This window comes from Neolamprologus brichardi, chromosome 16 (genome assembly GCF_056152115.1).
Source record: "Neolamprologus brichardi isolate AB-2024 chromosome 16, ASM5615211v1, whole genome shotgun sequence".
NCBI classification, from domain to species: Eukaryota; Metazoa; Chordata; class Actinopteri; order Cichliformes; family Cichlidae; genus Neolamprologus; species Neolamprologus brichardi.
In genome coordinates this window covers 9,349,949-9,371,514 of record NC_142119.1, presented here as the reverse complement: position 1 = coordinate 9,371,514, position 21,566 = coordinate 9,349,949, and the positions used below count along the sequence as shown (strand labels likewise).

The 21,566-nt window shown below is 40.4% G+C and overlaps 1 protein-coding gene across 1 annotated transcript in view; it reads right to left on the bottom strand.

Annotated features, from left to right (window-relative positions):
* Window positions 1-11,844: 11,844 nt before the first annotated feature.
* Window positions 11,845-21,566, bottom strand: part of tbx15 (T-box transcription factor 15) — a 39,345-nt gene continuing 29,623 nt past the window's right edge. Inside the window, exons 8-9 of the mRNA XM_006793595.3 lie at window positions 16,355-16,452; window positions 11,845-13,802 (exon numbers count right to left, since the gene is read on the bottom strand). Coding sequence (XP_006793658.1) covers window positions 12,970-13,802; window positions 16,355-16,452 — 931 coding nt within the window. The 3' untranslated portion in view covers window positions 11,845-12,969. The remainder of the gene's footprint in view (window positions 13,803-16,354; window positions 16,453-21,566) is intronic.

Below are 21,566 nucleotides of genomic sequence, written 5' to 3'. Positions count from 1 at the left end.
ACAAGTGCTTTAAGGTGATACTGTTCAAAGGAGGTAACTCCTCAAATCTGATGAAACACCTGGCGACGTATAGCATTTTGTTAAAAGCCGAGAAATGCGCCGTATTTGATAGCTTGCTGCGAGACCTGACACCATGCACATCTACTGCGGGTGTGGTGCCTGTTTTCGGACAGACAAATGTTTAGCTTTACTAAGCTGTGCTATAGACTGAACAGCAAGGAAAAGATTTATTGCTGAAAAAAAGTAAAACTGTCTTTGCTAAAGTAGGAACTTATCCTTCAGCACCTTCTGCCTCTTTGTAGCCAAAACAGTCATTATATCAATCACTGCTGCTCCAACTAATGGTGATAACACTCACATGGGAGGAAAGAATTAACCCCAGAGCTGCTAGAAACAAACAGAGAGAGGACCAGAGCTCCCTCCACTCTGGTTCCCTCCACCACATACTGCATTGTCATTTTCAGGAAGGCGATCACAGTAATAGACTTGTAATTGGCTTTAAGTGGATTAAGAGCCAGGCAGCACAAAGCAGTTCTGGCTAGTAGTGCGCAGTCCAAACACAACCTGTTGCACAGGCCATGACTGAGCATGAGGTCTCAATCTGAACAGCAACTGCTTGCTCTGCGTGTCCCCAACACTGCTCATTATAAAACACATTGCTCCAATCTATCCTTCTGAAAGAACGGGACACATCCGACTTTGCTGAATAATGTTAACAACAAACCTGACCACGAAACTCACTTAACCCAACCCACCTGTGAGGACAGCATGATGCTCTAAGAAATGTTTTCCTAGAAAACACTGGGAGTCACAGTGCCTTTACTTGAGACTTCATAATCATTTTGAAACTAGTTTAGTCACACTATTGTGAAAGAAATTAATGAACTAAATAAAGTAATAAACTTGCATAACTTCTTCATACAGTCCATGCAGCATATTTGCAATAAAGATCTTGGGTTGTTACTTTCAATTATGACTTCTACTTGCTGTTGGTTTATGTAGCAGGTGTGAGAGATTCGGCTGACAGGGGTATTCACAAACTATACTTGCTGTAACATATCTAAACTGTTTCACGCATGAATTGACTGCATGGAGACCAGAGGCTGTAAATTACATTCACAGAGAAACCTTGAAGGAAAGCTGTAGATATGTGCCACGTATCCACCTGTCTGAGCTCCCATGAGAAGTTAATTGACATCAACCAATAACCACCCAAAGAAGGAATGGATTTATCCACTTGCATGCTGTGCTGGGACAATTTTTAGATAAGTTAAATAATTAGTGGGTGCAATACTCAGTAATGGCTTGAACTTCAAAGAGTTCCCTAGATCAAGCTTCCCATCACAATATACAAAAAACAGTGAAAGGAAGAGAAACCTCTGCCCATACCCCACTGGGTCAGGCACAGGTCGCTCTACACATTATTATAAAGTTCAAAGCATGATTCCTTGTTGCATTGCATTTCAAAGTGTAGAATATCAAATTATCATATGTTAATAATCTATTTTGTTATTTTGCAAACAAATCTGTCTCAGATAGATATTATGATAAGTTACGTCCTGAAATTCATATGTCAAATATCATTGGTTAGTGACTAATATAAGCTGGTTCGCTGATTCAGAGCTGGAGGTTCCTGACTGTTGGCTGTGTAAAAAGAGCACTACAACGAAAATCCTCTTGTGATTGCCATAAAAGATGATGTACTCTGAGGTTTAGTAAAACTTAAAAATGTGCAACACAAACCAGAAAGGAAAATTGTTCACCTTTAAAGTAAAAGTATGCCTAATCACTGCAGCAAAGACATTTCAAAAAGGACAACTTTTACTTTGAAATGAAATGTTCTTCTTTTATGTTTTGCGTTGCACTTTTCACAGTTTTACTAATGCTCGGTGAGTAGTTTGCAAGTGTTTGGAGACCAGTCTGCCTTTTTCATGCAAACTACTGGTGACTATGGCAATCTCAAAGGATTTTGCTGCAGCATCGTACAACTCTCTGTGACCAATTTCACTGTAGCAGCTGCCGGCCACCTTCAGAAACTCATTACAGTCTCTTGGGGAATACAAATGCTTTTCCTCATGACTAGTGGTTGCTAGATGGTCGTTTCTAGGCCTGTGTTACTTAGGAAACACATTGACTTTGTTAGTCAGTTTAACTTTAGTTTGACAAAACTGAGACAGCAAGTTCTAATACATTTTTAAGAGTTTTTGTTTAATTCAAATCGCACAAAAAGAGTGGATAAAAAGAAAAATAATCACCTTTAATACAACAAAAACTTTTACAGTGTCAAGATCAGTGTTGGTCAAGTTACTTGAAAAAAGTAATCAGTAACTAATTACTGACACGTCAGAAAATAAATAAAGTCAAAGACTAGCGGTCCTTTTGCTCTATTTTCACCTGTAAAGCAGGAGTGGGGTAGGCGGATGTTTACCCTGGTGCAGGTGTGCCACAGCAGTCAGTGGAAGAATCCATGAGTTTCTCTGTGAATTTCCCATTACGTGGTAGCGCACTCGGTGCTTGTTTAGGGGTTTTTTTTTTCCACTGTAAAAAGAAGTTTTCTTCCCACGCACAACGGACACTAATGTTTTTGTCACTTTTTATGGAATCAAACTTAAAGTAAGGTCAGTACTTCCACGCTTTAAACGCTGCACGCTCATACTCTCTCCCGCACTCGATATATGATCCATTGGCTGTGTCTCAATTAAGAGACCGCACGCTTGAAGTACGCGCACTACGCACACTACACGCTATATATACATATATATATATATATATATGTATATATATATATATATATATATATATATACACATATATATACAACCAAGTTAACGCTGAAAGTACAAACATCACTAATGTCACACAACTTTGCCGACATGTGGCCAATAGTAATGTTTTAATGTTCTTCGTTATTAAACATTCGCACATAAATAAGTGACGTCATATTCAGTACTTACCTTTGACAGTTCGGCCGCTCCCTTCTGCCGTATTTTGCGGCAAAATTATCCACACCCACCGTCGCGCTATGAATTGTGGGATATATGGGACCACGAAGCGTGCACCGGACCACGCTTGATATTTGGGGAAATCGACGGCGCATTTGGAGTATGCATTTGAAGTACACTTCAAATTGGGACAGCCGTCGTCGCGTGGCGGTGACATAATCGCACTTAAAATGCGTACTTCAAGCGTGCAGACCCTGAATTGGGACACGGCGATTGTTGATCTGCACACAGCTGTGGTCACGAACGTCGCACTCGCTTACGTCACTGTCATGAGCCATTCTCGCAAAAAGTCACGGTTTTAGTAACGCAGTAACGCAGCGTTTCTACGGAAAAGTAACAGTAATCTAATTACCGTTTTTGCAATAGTAATCCCTTACTTTACTCGTTACTTGAAAAAAGTAATCGGATTACAGTATGCCAATCTCTGGTCAAGATTGCAAAAATAAAGACGCTGGTCAGTGTAGTAGTATTGGTTATTTGTCTGCTGTGCTTTATTTCTCTCTAAGCTCTTTCAGAAACAACAACTACAACAATAATGTGATTCAGCAAAGACTTAAAACCAAAAGGAGTAGCGCATAAAGGATGTTGAAGACATCAGCAGTGGTTTTGAGACAAATGTCCATGAATATTACACACATGAGAACATCATCATTATGAAGGAACCAAAGAGGTCCGCCTTTATACACTCACTAATGTTTTTGCTTTGTGTGTCCATGGGCACATGCATGTTTGACTATTGTAACCAAATTGTGAAGCCACCCACACAAAACCCACAGCTTGCCTTTGTCGTCAACTTGTGCAGGAACTTAAAAGAAAGTCTGGCACGGTCCAAACAGTTGTTCAGTGTCTTTGACACAGGTTTAGAGAAAACATGTGCAGTCACTCCAAATTCCACCAAAGAAAATACAGAGCGCTCTGGCTTCATGTTTTGCTCTCTCAGCGCACGTCGCAATGCGACCCCGGCCAAGTTGCTCGGCAGCACAATGAGCGCGGGTGTGATTCAGCTTTCAACAGGCCTGTTACCAGGGATTACCCCAGCGTTGTTTAACAGCGTTATCCAGACCACAACAGAATGTTGTTTTATCAGAGTACTAAGACAGACACTTTGCTCACTGACGGCTTCAGAAATGTCACCGTGAAATTTCTGAGAATCTGTCCCTGGCCTCTGCCCAGCCAGTGCAGGTGAAATCCATGAGAGAGCACAGCTGCCATTCTCAAACTTGCATTCAGACACGCACAGGCAGGCATGTATGGCCCCCATAGATAGATTGATGGTGGCGAGGGGAACCGGGGGCTGCTTGGCAGTCCTGAAATCAGGCCAGCTTTAACACAGCGGACACGCTCTCGAGCCCACAGTCATAGTAACATTTTATGTGACAAGCATTATAAAGGTGATTTATAGAACACATATGTGTTGGGTTTAATATTTTCCAGAATATTTAGCTCCGTGTATTAGGTCTGCATTTTCAAATCTGTCTGCTTGTTCGCATCATCCCTACACTGACCATTAAACAAACGTCCTGTAAAAGTAACGAGCATAGCAAATGGGAAACTCTGAATAACCTCTCAAAGGGAAGCATGCTGTTGCAAGCAAACACTTATTAGGACTCTTTTATGAGACGGCCTTTTTTGTATGGCACCGACCTCTGGCTTCTTCTCTTTTGTACGCTTTCGTTTATAGCATAACTGGGCCAATAGTGCACTCAAGTCCATTGCTTTTCTTTAAAATGTCCACAGATCTCGTCGGGTGCAGTTGGTGGTGGGGTCAGTTTAAGTTAACAATCAAACTGTGGCTCACTTCATTAACTATTAAGTGTTTGTCGTCCTCTGAATACAGTGCAACTTTTCTGCCTTTGTAAGGTGTGAACCTGTATCAACTAATAGAAAAGCTTATGTAGCTTTAATACATGTCATTGCATCTGGTGCCAAACATACTGCTCCGCCTGGAATTTCGGTATAGACTGTATATGCAGCAAAACAATAAATGTTCCCACTCCACTCATTAAATAAGTTTCAGTTTCTCTCTAATTTCCTGAAGATTCAGTCTCCAGACTCTAAAATAAAAATCAGAGAAGAGAAAAGAATAATTTCAGATGAGGGATTCATCTCATTCATTATCTGAATTAGTTTTGATATCCCTGTTTTCAGTGGCTGTGATTGCTTCTGCTGTTTTTTGGGGATATTAAAGACAAAATAAAGGATTAAATCCATCATTGAAGGTTATAAGACTAACTACAACTTACATGGAGACAATAAAACAGAATTTTTCAAGATAATCTCAATGCATTTACATTCTGGTGCTGGAATGGAGGATTTGAAATGCCTTTGAACATTGTTTACATCACTGATTTTTTTATTTATTTATTTATTTTAAGTTGAAAGGCTTATAATAAAATGTAGGATGCTGAAAAATCCAGGACTCTCCTATTTTATTGCTATGTCAGCAATAACTTATAACTTCAGCTCCCACACTTGTCATAGTGTGCACATGTGCACAAACACATTTTAAACCACTTTAAGGCAATATTCTTTTTATTCTAAATTTCATTCTAATTTATTGTAAATGTTTTATCCATACATCCATCTTAGTGCATTACTTTAAACGAAAATTTCTTTAAAGTTGTCCTTTAAAATAAATCAAGCCAGTGCTGTTTTTTCATTTATGAATTAAAAGTTCTTCTCATAGTTCGAGCTGTAGTATTGTTTTTAAAAAGCAATTTCAGGTATAACCACGAGAAAGACTCGATTTTTAATGTATTACCAGCATTCTTAACAATTTTTCCTTTTCTTTCTTCTTTTTTTTTGCCTTTCAGCTCGACCGAGCCTACTGTTACGTCTTCACACTCATCTCACACCAACTCTCCGGTTCTCACAGTCTAAAAATCAACCCTCCACGGGGTTTCAATATCCGGGTCACCTGCCCGGTCAGTCACCTGATCCTCTGAATCTTTGAGGACCTGACTGCAAGCCACCACAAAGCACCGGACCTCTCTCATTAAGACACGGGGGCTTTCCACTGGGGCGTCTTTGTTCTCAGCAGGCATGGCACCACGGGACTGCCTCGGACAGGTCTGTCTCCATCTGGGCCTGGGGTCTTTATCAGAACCACCTGCCCGAGAGGGTCAACCATATCTCAAACATCTTTTTTTTCTCTCCAGAGGAAGAAGGAAAATCATTTCAACTGTTTTCCTGTTGACCCGCATGCCATGGCTGAGGCCCTTTTCTGAGTGTGTGAGAATATTTATTTGTGTTTTAGTTACTCTCTGTGCATAAAACTGAGCATAAGAACAATGAACATCAAATCCAAGGCTTGAAAATCTCCATTTATTGTCTTCTACCAAATACTGTAGCTGTGTTACAAAGATGTTCTGCTGCTGATAGGCATGTTTAAACTTCCTTTGCCCAGGAAATAATGCATATTTATGACAGTAACAAAATGTTGCAGCTATAAAGAACATTACACAAACTTTGACTGTTGTTGACTGAATATTTTACTTAATATCATCAAAGTTTCTAACTGTGCAGAATTCTTTTAAACATAAGTTGTGGTAAATTGTCTCAATCAGTATCATATCTGATATGGTAGCCACCGTCTGTTATGCAGTTTTGAGACTGAGGGATACATAAAGTTTCCAACTCAGTGGCTCATTATTCCAATATTCTGCTGATCTATCCATTTTACATTTACTTTTTTTTATCTCACTTTCTTTCATCCTGAAAAGTACTGTTATTGGCAGTCATTTCACTTGCATTCCTGGTTTCCAGTGGAGTTCCTACAATGAGAATATCAGACTTTTTGCTATTCTTTCATGCGAATTTATGCCATTTTAGAGAATGTTGTGGTTGTATTTATTTGACAGCATTAACAGCGTAACAGTGTTGAAGGATTTGGCCCAAGAGAAATTTGATTCTGCTTTGGATATAATTCTAAACGCCAAGTTTAGAACTACAGTTTAGGACAAAGCAGGCTTTAATGTAAAATAGTGCTGCTAAAGAATATTACTTTTGCTTATTTGCGGGGTTATTACATTTTTTTCCTGCTGCCAGTTATCAGGTTATCTTCTTTTCATTGTAGATCATTTCCTATTTTAAATCATCAGTTCTGTGAGACACAAACAAAAAAAATCACTGAAACAGCTCCAGGATCGCCATTATTAACATTAGAAATTACAAAGAAAAACAAAGTAAGAAATTGTGAAAAAACATAGTAGATATTGATTTTAAGTATTTGTTTGTTTGTCTTTTACTTTTAAATTTGTATTTATTCATTTATTTTTGCAGTGGTGGCTTTGGACATTTATCTGACATGTATAAGGTCCTATGAAAAACTAAGTACACCTTTACTACTTACACAGGAATCACGAGGGTAAGTCCCAGCCAGGTGCTGATAATCAAATGCACTTGATAAAGTGATCATCGGCAATTGTGAAGACATTTATAAAAGCAGAGTTTTTGGCAGTTTCCTGATCTGAAACTTTCAGGTGCGTCTTAACACGATGCCAAGGAGGAAAGACAGCAGCAAGGTTCTTAAAGAACATTTTCTGGGAAGGGTTATAAGACAAGACAATTTTACAATCCCAGAAGTGGACATCCCAGAAAACTCAACCCAAGGTCAGACCGCTCAGAGATACTGCCAAAAACCGAGGAGATACATCTCAGTGTAAATGTGTTAAAGTTCATGACAATTAGAAAAAGGCTCAACACGTACGGCCTGTTTTAAAGGAGAAATCCTTTTCTCTCTAAAAAGAACATAACAACACAGCTTAGATTGGCAAAGTTGCATTAGAACAAACAAGACTTCAGGAACAATGTCCTTCGGATAGGTGCAACCAGTAATCATAAGTGTGACATTTGGCAAAATCCAAACACATCACAAACACCTCATAACAGCGGTTAAGCATGATGGTGGTGGGTGATGATTTGGGCTTGTTTTGCAACCTCTTCACAACAATGTGACAGAATGATAAAGATTACTTCAAGTTACTCTATTACATTGATATGTTTAATTTTCAAAGAACTACAACGAGTTCTCTGAAAAGTCACCATCACTGTAGGTTTGAGGAGGACACGGGGGAGTTACTGTATCCCCCCTGGTGCCAGGCCATAGAAGAAGGTAGACTGATAACCAGTTTATTCTTTATCTGTCACCTCCTGCCTAGATTTTGTGTGGTTTTAGCCCTAAATAAAAGCAATTCTACTATAAACTGATTCATAATTAAGTACCAGTGGACTCACCAGAATACAGGAAATTAAGTATCGTGTTTCTGGACTGCCAGACCTTTAATCATTTCATGTTTTTCAAAAAAACCAAAAACTATGCCACTGATCTTAACACAGACTCACTTTGTCACCTCTGAATAAAAACATGAGTCTGGTATTGTCAGCAGAAATCTTTGCACACATTCCTGCTCCAAACTGCTCACAACATGAAAACACGAGATCTGAAGAAATACATTACAGGAATAGTTTTCACTATGAAAATGGCTCCTTAAACCCTCTCTTTTCCTAATTTGTAAGTAAAATGTATTTTTATTGCACTTTTCACAGATGTAAAGTGCAGTTGGTTGTTATTTAATCTTTGTAAGCTACAGAGACATCCAGCAGTGCTGAAATAAATGTGAAGACTTTATCTTTACCTCCTCTTCTACATGTTCCCTTTGTTTCATTCTATAGACAGACATACAAACAAGCACAGGGTTGTTTCAGAGATCTGTACTCCTGTGGCTGTACAGACTTTAGCCACATTGCCAGAACCTGTTATGTTTCTTTTTTTTAACGCTTGACATCTGCATCATGACTTTATCAATCCTAAAATAGCTTCAAGATGTTCCTTGAAGGAGAAAAGAATGCTGTTGTAAGACGGCCCAAGGTATGTGAGAGCCCTTTGCAGAAGAACAATGATTTAGTGTTCCAATACACATGTCAGGCCCACTGTAACACCTCAGAAAAGTGGGTCTGCGTCTCCTGTCAGCAATAATTTACTGTGAAGATGAGTCAGGCCAAGGAATCTCAAGCATAAGAGAAGAATAAACACAAGAGGGCAATAGTTTACCAGGATTTACTGATTGAAGTGTCCGATATAAACTCACACTCTGTCATATCAAAACCAGGCTCAGGGTTCTCCGAAATTAAAGCAATGTTTTTCCTCACTTTGGCACATGGTCACAGCTCCCCCCTCAACTGGACTCGTGTCCAGTAGAAATCCCCAGAGAGCAATTTCTGAGTCTTTTAAAATTTCTGAAATGTGTCGGGAGGGAAAGATCAATGGCTGAGATGTGGGGATTATGGAATATCTTTCAGTCAGCGTGCTGTCAGTCAAAGCAGGCTCAAAGCAGCATCCCTGTCAGAGGACCTCGTTAAAAAAGCTCCAGTTCCGTATCTCCAAGTCTTACAGTTTCATGTTTTACGGCGAGTCGGCCACGCTCCGCCATTAATCAATCAGTGAGTTCCTTTTGCATATTTTGTTTCTAATGAAAGACGCCACGATGAAAGGCAGCGAGTGGCTGTTACTCAAGCCTCTTGCCATTCTTTTCCACTTAAGGACCTGATGGATAGTTTACGGTATAAAAACAGACCTGCTGTGCATTATGTCATGCCGCCTCTCTGTAGAGCCATGTGCACTGCTCCTCTTTACCAATACATCTCCCATTTAACAGGCCCTGAGGTAGATTTGCGGTGAAGACGGGTGGGGGGTGGGTAACAGGGTGATTTTGAATGTTGCTGGAACAGGAGATGGGGCGCATATCAGACAAATAATGTGAATAATTATTGGAAATAATGTCCAGATAGATGGAGCGATGCCAAATTATGAAATCATACGCTTCTCTCCGGTACATCACCCTGCTCATTATTTGAAGTCATGCTTGGAAAAACAGGTGTTTCCAATAGTGGGTCGCCGTCTCCACGGTCCTCTACCCCCTTCATTTTCCGATGATGGTTCAGATATGATATTTCATGGCTGGAGCTGTACTCGTGATAGGAAGTGATTGGGGAGAGCCGTTCAGAAGACATCCGTGTAATAGATGCTGATTGGCCCCGGCTAAATCGCTGGAATCTGCGTCTGTATAACAAGAGGGGAAGCACAAGGCTGGAGTAGGAACGATCCTTAAAGCTGAATATTTTCCTTCGCTTGGAGGTTCAAATGATTACAAGGGGATTTTTCTGTCTCTTTAAACAGGTGCCATATTTTTGTGCAACAAGCACAACAGGAGTAGTGCAGCTGAGTGCAGTTGGCACAAGAGCTTTATTCTTCATTCTCATAATAAACAGAACCAGCAGGGAGAAAAATCGTCTTTTTCTTGGGGTCTTTTTCTTCCAGTTTTGGTTTATGATCGATGCATTGCGTCAGCGTTTGAAGCCCGTGCCTGTGATGTGGAGCGGAGCAGATGTGTGTGTTTTATAAGCAGAGAACACTCTCTTGCGTGATTAATAATCACGCCATTTGTTGCTATTGCGGCCAAGAGGCTGCGACTGGCAAATCAGCTCTCGTAGATAGAATGTCAAGCTCCATTCAAAATGGCATGCTTCTTAGATGATATTTATCAGTCATTTCCAAAAGTTAATCAGTATATAGCTGTGAAATACAGAACATGTGGTGAGTAAAAGCATCATTATTCTGTTGATTACCTACTTTAAACAGTTTAATTTGTTTTGCTTGTGCGCAACTCCTGTTTCCTCTGAGTTTGAGGCGTATGACCAAGCGGGAACCACCAAATTAAGCCAAAACGCTGTGAAAGAGCTAAAAGTTACAGTTGTTCAAATGGCCACTTGAGGCTGTAAAACAGGTCGATCCAGATAGATTTCCATTTCACACAATAACTGTTTACAGCCTGGCACAAAACAGGTGCTCGGTCTGTAGCCAGCTTCCCTGCTTCATAACAACAGCAAGGTGGGTGTGCGGGTCGGTTGGGGTGGAAAGGGGGAAGTTGTATTAAGGCTTAAAATTATGGATCTTTTTGTCCATATAACTACAACCATCTGCTAATTCAGGTCACTAAACTGGACCTCTCATTTGCATTTGTGCTGTTGGTGACTTTTAAAGCCTTTTTATGTAATCTAACAAATAGTATGGCCTGCTATGCAGTGCTTTGTACTCAAGAGTCACAGTCTTAGACATTTGTGCTATCTAAGAAGTGAGATAGATTGTTGTACTTTATAAGGATGTTACTTACTGCACTAACTACAGCAAATTTAATGAGAAAAAAATGTGAAAGTTCAAAAACACCTCATGAAAAAGGACACTTGTCTGTAGGACCACCGCGGAACCACGTTCAACCGTTTAAAAGGTATCAGTGTCGGTCAAATCCAGTCCAGTCTCTGGAAGCACTTCACAATCAAGCATGTTAGTGTAATATGATCATTTAACACTCTGCTTCTCCTTTAAATATTGTCACATCCTGCACTGAAAACACAAGTTGTCAACAGCCAAAATGCTCAAATTAAGACTTTTGCAAACAAATAAGTGAATTAATGTAATGCAACGTGCTTGCATTTAGTGATCACTTAAAGTTTAAGTTACATTTTAACTGTACAGTGCTTTGTTATATATATTTACAGGACTGTATCTACCTCAAAACTGTGGTCTCTTTAAAACATGCACGTCTTTGCACTTTTGAGAAAAGCTGGAGTATCCACAGGAATCTCACAGAGAAGAGAAAGAGCATGCAAACTCCACACAGAGAGGGTTCAGCTGGGATTCAAACTAAGGAACCTTGTCAAGTCCTTATATACAGTTTATATGTTACTAACAAAGACGTATTTTTTTCGTCTGAATTAGAAAATGTTCTTAATTTTCCAGAATAATTGCCTGCTGTTCACAGAGAGGGAAGAAATCCAACCCATGTAAATGAATTAAAACGTTTATTGAGGGTTTCTTTTTTTGTTTGTTTGTTTGTTTTTTAGGTGCCTGGCACTTGTATTTACATTTTTTTAAAATGTTTCACAAAAAAAAAAAGAATTACTTTGCTATTTCCTCTTTTTCACACATTTTAATAACAGATTGTCCTGTAAAATCGCTATACTGTTAAGCACTTAAATACACATCTGTATTACACGTCACAACATACTTTACTCTGTGTTGCTATTGCTTACTTTACGTCACACAACAACTTTTTAAGCTTATGTTATTGATTGCATTCGCCATCTTATACATATATTTATATATATATTTAAAACAGAATCCACTCAAAAAAAATAACCGATCCAGTCTTAGAGGAGAAAAGGTTGAGTTGTGTGGTGAAGTCCTGATTTCTAATGTGCATATATGCTGGCATTTTCAGGATGAAGCAAAAGTTCCTCAGTGAACTCTTGCAACAATTACCAGATTTGTGTGTTTTCACCATCTGCCACAGCATGCACCAGTTTCTCTCCTGCATGTACGTGGAGCAGAGAGTCATTCGGTGATCCAGTCCAGTTGTCCCTTTCATTCCAGCCAAAAACTGTGGATTTTGTCAGCAACCACTGAAACTTTGGCATTCCCAAACTAATATGGCACAAGTGCCGAGTGAAGTAAAAACCCTCTGTATCACATAGAAGGTTCTTTGGTTACAGAATGGCAGGAAGAGCAGATGATGTTTGAGTCCCCAACAAATCAAGTCACTTTGAAGAACCTGTTGCTTCTATTGCACAATGACACTCACAACTGATAATCCCTTCTGTACCAGTACACTGCCACTTCTTATAACACTGATCTGAATGAGGTTGTTGTTTCATTGCTGTCAAGTTGCCGTCCTTCATTAATACAAAGATAATTAAATAATATTTTTGTCTTCCACTGTAAGTATCTTTAAAAACAAAATGTTGAGAGGACATCCTTTTTCTGAAAGCTTCCTTTGTACCTCAGTATATCTATCCTTCATGTGAAAACACTGGTTTAAACTTAACACCAAACCAGGTTCGTAGATTTACTTTTCATATTCATATTGAAGACATTAAAAACGTGGCGCCCTGCAAGGTTGGGTCTGAGTTCCTACACCATGTGCATGGACATCTGAGACGAGGAGCCATACTGACGTCCGTCACAAGAGCTGCTGCTTTGCTGGCCACCGGTGGTGTTGCCGATCATGTGCATGGTGTCCATGCTTCCGTTGGACAAGTATTGGCGCTCGGCGAATGCCCCTGCAGGAGTGGAGGAGCAGAGCAAACCGCCCTGGGGTTTCTCGGGGCTGGCGGCCAGGCGAGGAGAAGTGGGGAAGTTATATCCGTACAAATTGTAAGGGTTGTGGAGGGAGAAAGCGTTGTAGGAGCCCTGCTGCACGTGGTGGTGGCTTCCACCAAACATGTGGGCAGAGGAAGGGGCGGATCCGGATGATGAGGACGAGGCTGAGCTGGAGCTTCCCCCAGTTTGCATCACGTACTGAAGCTGAGAGGCTGGGAATGAGCCGAGCTGACCGCTATAGCCATCCATTTTGCCCCCGCCGCCGCCACCACTGCCGCTGCCAGTCAGGGAAGCGTGAGTGCCACCCTGCATGCCGGCAGCAATCAAAGAGGAAGTCCTCTGTGGCAAAAAGGATTCAGAGGGCTGACCAGAGGCCACAGCACTCCCTGCAGCCTGGAGGCGTCCGTATGAACTTTCAGCCAGGCCGCCATACCCCTGTAGGGCCGCCATGTTGCTGCGAGCACAGGCAGGGTACTCCGACAGGCCCAGGTTGCAAAGCTGACTTTCCCTACAGCCCACATTGAAGGTGTTAGGGGCCAAGTGAAAGGTTGGAGGGGAGCAGGAGGGAGAAAGGAGGTGTGCTGCACTAGAGGGAGATGGAGTTCCTGTACTGGAGGTGGTAGGAGAAGTGCCTGTGCTGCCCCCTGCGAAGCAGAAATACAGAGAGAATGAGTGAACTATACAAAAGCCAATGTGGAAGTACCAGAAACTGTAATGCCTCAAAAGGCTTCTCCAAATTGCCTTAAACCTGCATTAAAAAGCGATAACGCAGGGTATCCCTTAGGGCATGGCCACACTGTGACTGACATTTCTCGGTTTCTGTTGCATTCAACTTTTGCTTATGTTTCTTTGATTAAGCACTAGACCAGGGGTGGGCAATCTCAGTCCACGAGGGCCGGTGTCCCTGCAGGTTTTAGATCTCACCTTGGGTCAACACACCTGAATCACATGATTAGTTCGTTACCAGGCCTCTGGAGAACTTCAGGACATGTTGAGGAGCTAATTTAGCCATTTAAATCAGCTGTGTTGGTTCGAGGACACATCTAAAACCTGCAGGGACACCGGCCCTCGTGGACTGAGATTTCCCACCCCTGCACTAGACTGAAGAACTAGAGGCTTCAAACTGAAGTTCCCATGAGATTGTGTGTTGTTATGCAAACTCAGTCAGTTGATCCAAATGGGCTTTGTCAAACCCCTGTTCTCAGACCAACTGCAGCCATACTCTGTATACAAGATCACGAACTGTTTTGTAAAATACGCCGCATTAAATATTCTGTTCTGAGGAGATTTGTGTCACCCCACATATAGTACATGCATATAAGTTTGGTGGCACAAGTAAGATCCTCGGGCCAAGCCTTTCAGAGAGATGTGAAAGCTGTGAGGTATTAATCACATACTTCTGTGTTAATAAGAACTTGGCTCACGTTCATGCTGCTGTCCTAAAATTCAGTTTGAAACCGGAATGAGGAGGACGCATAACTAAATAATCCAGGACTCGCTTGGCTCGGGCTCTTCTTTTGCACCATATGCCTTCGATAATATCGCCGCAGCGCTCTGCTCAGCTCAAGGAGATGAAGGGGGGAGCTTATGAGGAGGGAGAGAAAAGAAAAGGGGGGCAAGGTAGATATATTTCGGAAAGAGAGAACGATAGTTAAGTGATGTCATGTTTTCCTCTGGATAGACGGGCTCAGGGGGCTTCGGTGTCGAGGGAGAATGCTTGATTGCTTTGAAGGGGAAAAGGGTGTCTGGTGCCATAAGAGCAAAGCTACACAGTTCCTTATAGTTACCACAGAGTGCACATGCACACAACACAGAGTCTTTATGAGATGATACAGGGTTCACTGACAGAGCAAGGATTTTAATTAAATCTTAATCACTGCGGAGAAGTTTAAAGATAACAAACACGTGTCAGCCCGCTCTGACAAAACATGGAGCATCACGTCATGCTGACCTCCGAGGGTAACGTGGATCAGGTCAGCGTTGCTTTAGAGTTGCTTGAAAGCGGCGAGGCCCTTGATATGAGCCATGACTGGTTCCTGGTTGTCGACTCTGGAGCTGAGACAAAGGGAGGTGGCCCAAGTGACGCTGACTCTTGTCGTGGAGCCGTCCAAAAGCCACAGGGTTTGTTTAACGATTTTATTTTGCAACGGCTACGCGTGATGTGAAAAGTTCAGCAGACGCAGGCAGACCTGCCAGAGGAGCAGTGTATGGCCAAGCTCAAATGAAGGACAACCACAGCTGATATATGGAGGGAAAATATGCACATGGAGAGTTCACACTGGGACACCAATGCGCCACGGTCATGGTAAGTACCACTGCACACAACTCTAGGTAACTGTGCAGTAATGTATTACACTACATTGTAATGAGCCCTAAAAAAAAAGATGATGTGACGTTTCAGTTATGAAAATCCAATTTTAAACCAAATACATTTAAAATCACATAAAAAACGAAAGTAAAAATGTCCCAGTCGGTAATCGTTTCATGTTTGGTTTCAGTTTACAGGTTTTATCTGAAAACACAAACGAATTCATAATTACAATACTCGTACAATAAGTCGCCAGTGACAATGATGGTATCATGATACAGCGATTCTGTGATCCTTGATGTACTGACAGTCATTCATAAACTTATTATGGTGTGTGTGTGTGTGTGTGTGTGTGTGTGTGTGTGTGTGTGTGTGTGTGTGTGTGTGTGTGTGTGTGTGTGTGTGTGTTTCTTAACCATAAATGTGACTTTAACATCATTTTGCATTTCATTACCCCAGCCAAGTAGGTTATGTGTTTGTTAGCGTTTGCGCGCGTGTCAAAAATTTGTAGGGGTGTAAAGTTGGGTCATTTTAACAATCCATTAAAATCTGGTGAACATCCATCAAGGTCTTCAAAGTTTACTTACTGATTTATTGGTCAAAAACTGAGAAAAAGCTTTATAACACTTATAATTGTGTGGTGTGTTTTTTCAACACATAGAAAATAACATCTAAAGGTTTAAAATATCGACTGAATATAGCATATTGTAAAAGGAAGCGATATGATACAGTTTCACAGTCAGTAGTTTATTAGTATGTTGGGCGTTTTTTTTTTTTTTGCCTTACATTATTCTACTGTAATACTTTTTTTTAATATCACAAAGTTAAGGTAAACTTGTTCCTTTAAGACAGATGAGAAGGACTGCACAAATATATTTATTTACATACCTTGCTGTTTCTGCATATTTGTAAAGTCTTCAAATGTGAGTGTCCTCACTGGAGGTCTCCAGAAAGCATATGTTTCCATGATCGCCTCAAGGCCAGTCCTGACAGAGACATGCAAAACCAATTTTAGGACACGCACACAAACACAAAAAAAGAAATGAAAACAAGAGGCAAGTTTTTTTAAATGAAGTTTACAATAAAAGCTGCAGCTAGGACAGAGAAATTAATATTATCAGTCATAGATTAATCACTCATTTTAAGCATGTATCTCTTTTTTAAGTCTAACGCTTGAAGCCTTGATCAGGCTCACTGTTGTATTTAAAGTCCTAGAAGCCTGATTTTAGATTTTAGATAATTATGAGCTTTGATTGTTACTATAGACATTTAAATGTTCATATTTCTTTCTTCACTCTTGCACCAAAATCAGCCTTTTTAATCCTTAACTTTATTTTAAACTGTACTTTTAATAGAGTTAAATAAGGAATTTACTCGTTTCCGTTAATAGAATTAATAAACTGTGACTTGACGATTACATAGAAGGAGAATCTAAATATACTGAAAACATCAATGGAAGAAAAATGGGCAGTGATATTCTACATGTCAGTGAGACAGCTGGGGTGGGTTTGAGATATATAATGTAGATGGAGAGAGAGGTGGGATAAACCAGATTCCAGCTAGGAGGAAACTGTAGCCATTAAAAAGGAGCAGAATTTTAGTGTGCATATAAATCTGAGGTGACATTTCATCCTCAATCTGTACATGGTTCTCCTTCCTGCTTGATTTACTTCCCCACATGGCGCTCGGCTCTGGCCCAGGCAAAGCAGCGTCTGCTCTGCTCCCTGTGTTATTTTAGGGCCACCAGCTCCCTGGCTGTGGCAGCTCGTTAGTGCGCCATGCTAATCAGCCCAGCCCTCATCATCACTGCACTTATTCATACAGTTGCACTGCTGCCGCGGGACCAAAACCCAACAAATGAGCTGTATCCCTCCACCGGGCCATAAAGCCTGGTCACCAGACAACTGACGACACCCCCATAACCGTAAGGCTGAGAGAGGACCGCATTAAGATTCAACAAGAAACTCAGAAAAAGGAAAACAAGATGGTGCTTAATTTGAGAATTAGCAGTGCAAGTTTGGCCTTTCTATTAATTTGGAATTTCCCCTGAATATGGAATCGGTTGGTAATGCTTCACAGCAAATGAGCTGCACATTCATTTTACAGCTTAAAAACCCAAAGAAAGTACCTTAGGTATTTTTTATAACTGTTTATGTCACCCATATCCGATACTAATAGAAGCTGAGTAACGTTTAAAAGACGCGCGTGGCAATAATAACAAAATATGTCACACCTGCCTTTATGTGCACAGCTGCCTGTTTCCACTGCTTTCAGTTGCAGCTGCAGCACTTTTACATTTTGCTCAACCTGGCTGCAGAGAAGGCAAATCAAGAGAGGGTTAGTATTGTATTAGGGGGCGAGCAAGGTTTGGTTTCACTGGAAATTACCTTGATTTTCCTTCCATCTTTCTTGTCACCTTGTGTTTACCACAAGGTGACAAGAAAGATGTGGACTAAACGACTAAACGTTACTCATTACAGATAATTGTGACTTGTTCAGGCTAAGCACAGGAAATGTTAATTGCTTTTATCTCGTCTGTCTCACCTGTTGACCTTTCTAACCCTAATCTGACACATTAGCCACCAAGGATACATGTGCACATAATAAAATTATGAACGACTCCGCCTGATCTGTCTCCGTGCAGCTGGAATTTCTTGGCTTTGCCAACACACGTCGGCATTTGCTTCAGACAACATCCACTGACTGCTCACAGGAGCCACTAACCTAACAAGCTGCACCTGATGCTGATGCTGATGCCAGCATCCAATCACTGCCACATCGGAAACTGCATCCAAATCGATGATAATGTTAGTCAGAGGTGGTCGTGTTGCAGGATTTTTCCTTGATAGACAAACTTTTGACCAAGAGAAAAATCATGATTATCATGCTAAAGAAATTAGCACGAGGTTAATTATTTTTAACCGGTTTTTGCTAATTGTGGTTTCGTTTACTCAAACATCATTTGATCCTCAGAATGTTGAGAAATCTTGTGAAAATAATTCAGGGGATGCAGAAGCATCTGCCCTGGGCCTTATCTCTTGTATTAGCAATGTTGCAGTTAATAATAATAATAATAATAATAATAATAATAATAATCATCATGATGATGATATATGATCATTTATTGCATTTATGCCCTAATACTGGGTTGACCTTCATAATTCAAGATTTGCCAAAGTGTAATTATAATCAGACGTTTATGTTTGGTTGAACTGAATATTTGCAGTTTTTTTCTTGATTAAAGATCAGACCTGACTGTGAGCTGGAAACACGCCGTATCTACAGTTACATTTCATATTGAGCTAATAACTTCATCCTGTGTGACCAATCAAACTCCCAAATCACCATAATTATGCTGAAACAGCAGCATGAAGGTCAAAGGTGAGAGCTGCAGCTCGCTAACAATATTCATGAATGACGCAATAAAAAAAAGAAATCAGCTCCGACACAAAGCATGAAATTCAGAATGACTGAGAGAGGGCTTTTAAGGTAACAGAAGCAGTCTGAAATCTCAGTGTGTCCTGGCCAAATCTGAACCAAAACAAATCCCAGACGGGCGTGAAGGGAAGGAATCCTGAGCAGTACGTGAGGATCAATTAATTTTCTCTCTCTAAAGACAAATCTCTTGTGCTCTGTTATCTTTTCATCTGTAGCTTTTCTGCAATGAAATTCTAATGCCAGTTCATAAATCAAACGGTCTATTGTCTGAAAAACGAAAAAAGATGTCTCAAATATCTGTGTGCCGATAATGCGGACCAGATGAGGGGGCTGCTTTCATGTGTGGAGGGGCCTGATGGTTCGATACACCCCTTCTCTTTCCTAATGTTATAGATATAGGATGATTCAGTGACTGGGTGCAACAAGGCGAATCAAGAGAAAAGAGGGGAGGAGATGAGAGGAGGGGGATAGAGGCAGAAGGAAAGGTAAACAGTGATGTAGAACATCTAAGAAAGCATCAGGATAAAATCCAACATAATTAATAATGTTATTAGTTAGCTTGAAAAGTAAGTTCTTTATACATCAATATTACCAAAGTTTACCATAAGGCAGCATATAAAGTATTTACTTGCTTTCAGGTTTTATTCAAATGTTAGTCTTTTCAGTTGTTTCCCCACTTTTTTCCTGTTTCAAAATCAAACACCAGTTTGTAAGAAGAGTATCTTCTTTTTTAATAGGCATTAGTTTTGCATTGGCTAATTTGCCAATTGTATGTTAAAAATGTTCATATTTTAATATTCAAAAATGATTTTGCCCAAAACATATGTGCACTAAATGTCAGTAAAAATACTATGCAAATGTTAATGTCCTTGACTGCTGAATAAACACTGATTGATTGTATCTCTTGTACTTTATCAACGCAGTATCTAAAAACTTTGCACCGTAGTGGTTAAAATCTCATTCTAATAAGAGTTAAAAATGCATTCAGTTATTAGGTTTATAGGGTTATTGAATTATGGTTAATGGTTGGTAGAATTGTTTTTAACATTATCTGCCAATTATATCTGCCACCCTTCTCCAAATCTGTGCCCCTACCTGGCCCCCCCAACAAAAATTTTCTAGACACGCCACTGTGTTAGATTCTGAATGAATCTCAAAGTAAAAATTACTGCACCCGTCGAGGCTCTCTCTATTTTTTCCTTGGTCCGGGGGACTGCTACAGCACTTGTTGCAGGCTGCTGAGTTTGCATCTTTTGCTGTGAAGTACAGCCAGACGTTTGACCGCTTCGCTTTGTGCATTTTTAATCTGTAGCTCTGCTCTACAAGAACGTACGTACCTGGACCCGCCTACTATCCTCGGAAACGTAAAATGATTGGCTAGAATCTAAAGTGTATCACAGCTCAGGAAAAAAAAAGCACCGAAATAAAGCACCGAAATGTGCGCTGCTTTTCGGTCTGTTTATGTCAGAACCGGTGCCGTGATGGCACCGGATACCGGTACCCAGCCCTAGTGCAGAGTCAGACTGCTGCCTCTGGCTAACATCACACAGTAACAAGACATTAATGACAACATGTCCCAGTGCAACCTTTTACCGTGCGACAATAAGAGTCAAACCATTTTTGCCTTTTGTTTGGATTTGTGTCAGGAAGAGGAGAGCGAACATATCTCACGGAATTCTGGTTGTAATTTATAGCGACTAAATGGCCGGCTTCACTGCTTTATAGGTCGTGTGGGAATGTGGGCATGATTAAAAAAGAAAGAAAACATGAGTACAGACAGTGTTAATATTCCCGTAAGCACGGATATGGTGATTTTCAGGTCAAAGCATGTCTAGACGTCTAGGTTAAACTGGCCTAAATTTAGTTACATGTAGCCGTTGTTCCAATCACATTTTATGGCTTTATTTCAGTCTGAAGCAGGTCTTAAGTAAGTGATGAAATTTTAGGGGTTTTATGGAGCTAAATGTCTAAAATAAAAACAATCAGCCCACTTTGAAGCTATAGGTGAGCGTAAGAGAGATGAAAACTTGGCACCTTTGACAAAATGTGGAAAAACGAATAATCAGCTGACAACAGATGTCAGAGACAAGCAAATATTTACAGTTAAGATTAAAGATGTATGGATACTTGTTCATTAGCTAGTCACAGTGCAGCAAACCATATTCTAGGACCAGCAACATGCACCAACAACACAAACATAGTTGGGCCTTTACTTGAATCAGTATTGATATAACTGGGCATTAGCTACAACCCTTTGTCACAACACCTTTCAAAGCAGAAACAACTCCTAGCTTTAAGTCTTAATAAAATCAAAAAGTGGAAAGAAATAAATACATAATAAATACATACATCAGTATCTGTTCAGTGTTTTGACAGCGTTTGACATTGATTTCCAGTTTCAACCTGTTTATGCATGAACAGGTTATTATTTTAAGACTTGAAAATCAGAGGAATGAAACAATGAAAGCAAAAGAGATCAAACGTTGTTTTCTCTCACTTGTGCATCAGTGTGTCTGTCTGTACTGCAGATCTGGGCAACAGCTGCATGTGTGCTATCTTCAGAGGATTATTTCCACAATAAAGGTCACACAGTGCAACAATTAGCATGGGGTTCTTTGTTTACCCCCCATAGAGTCTAACAACATAGAGGTTAGATTGATTG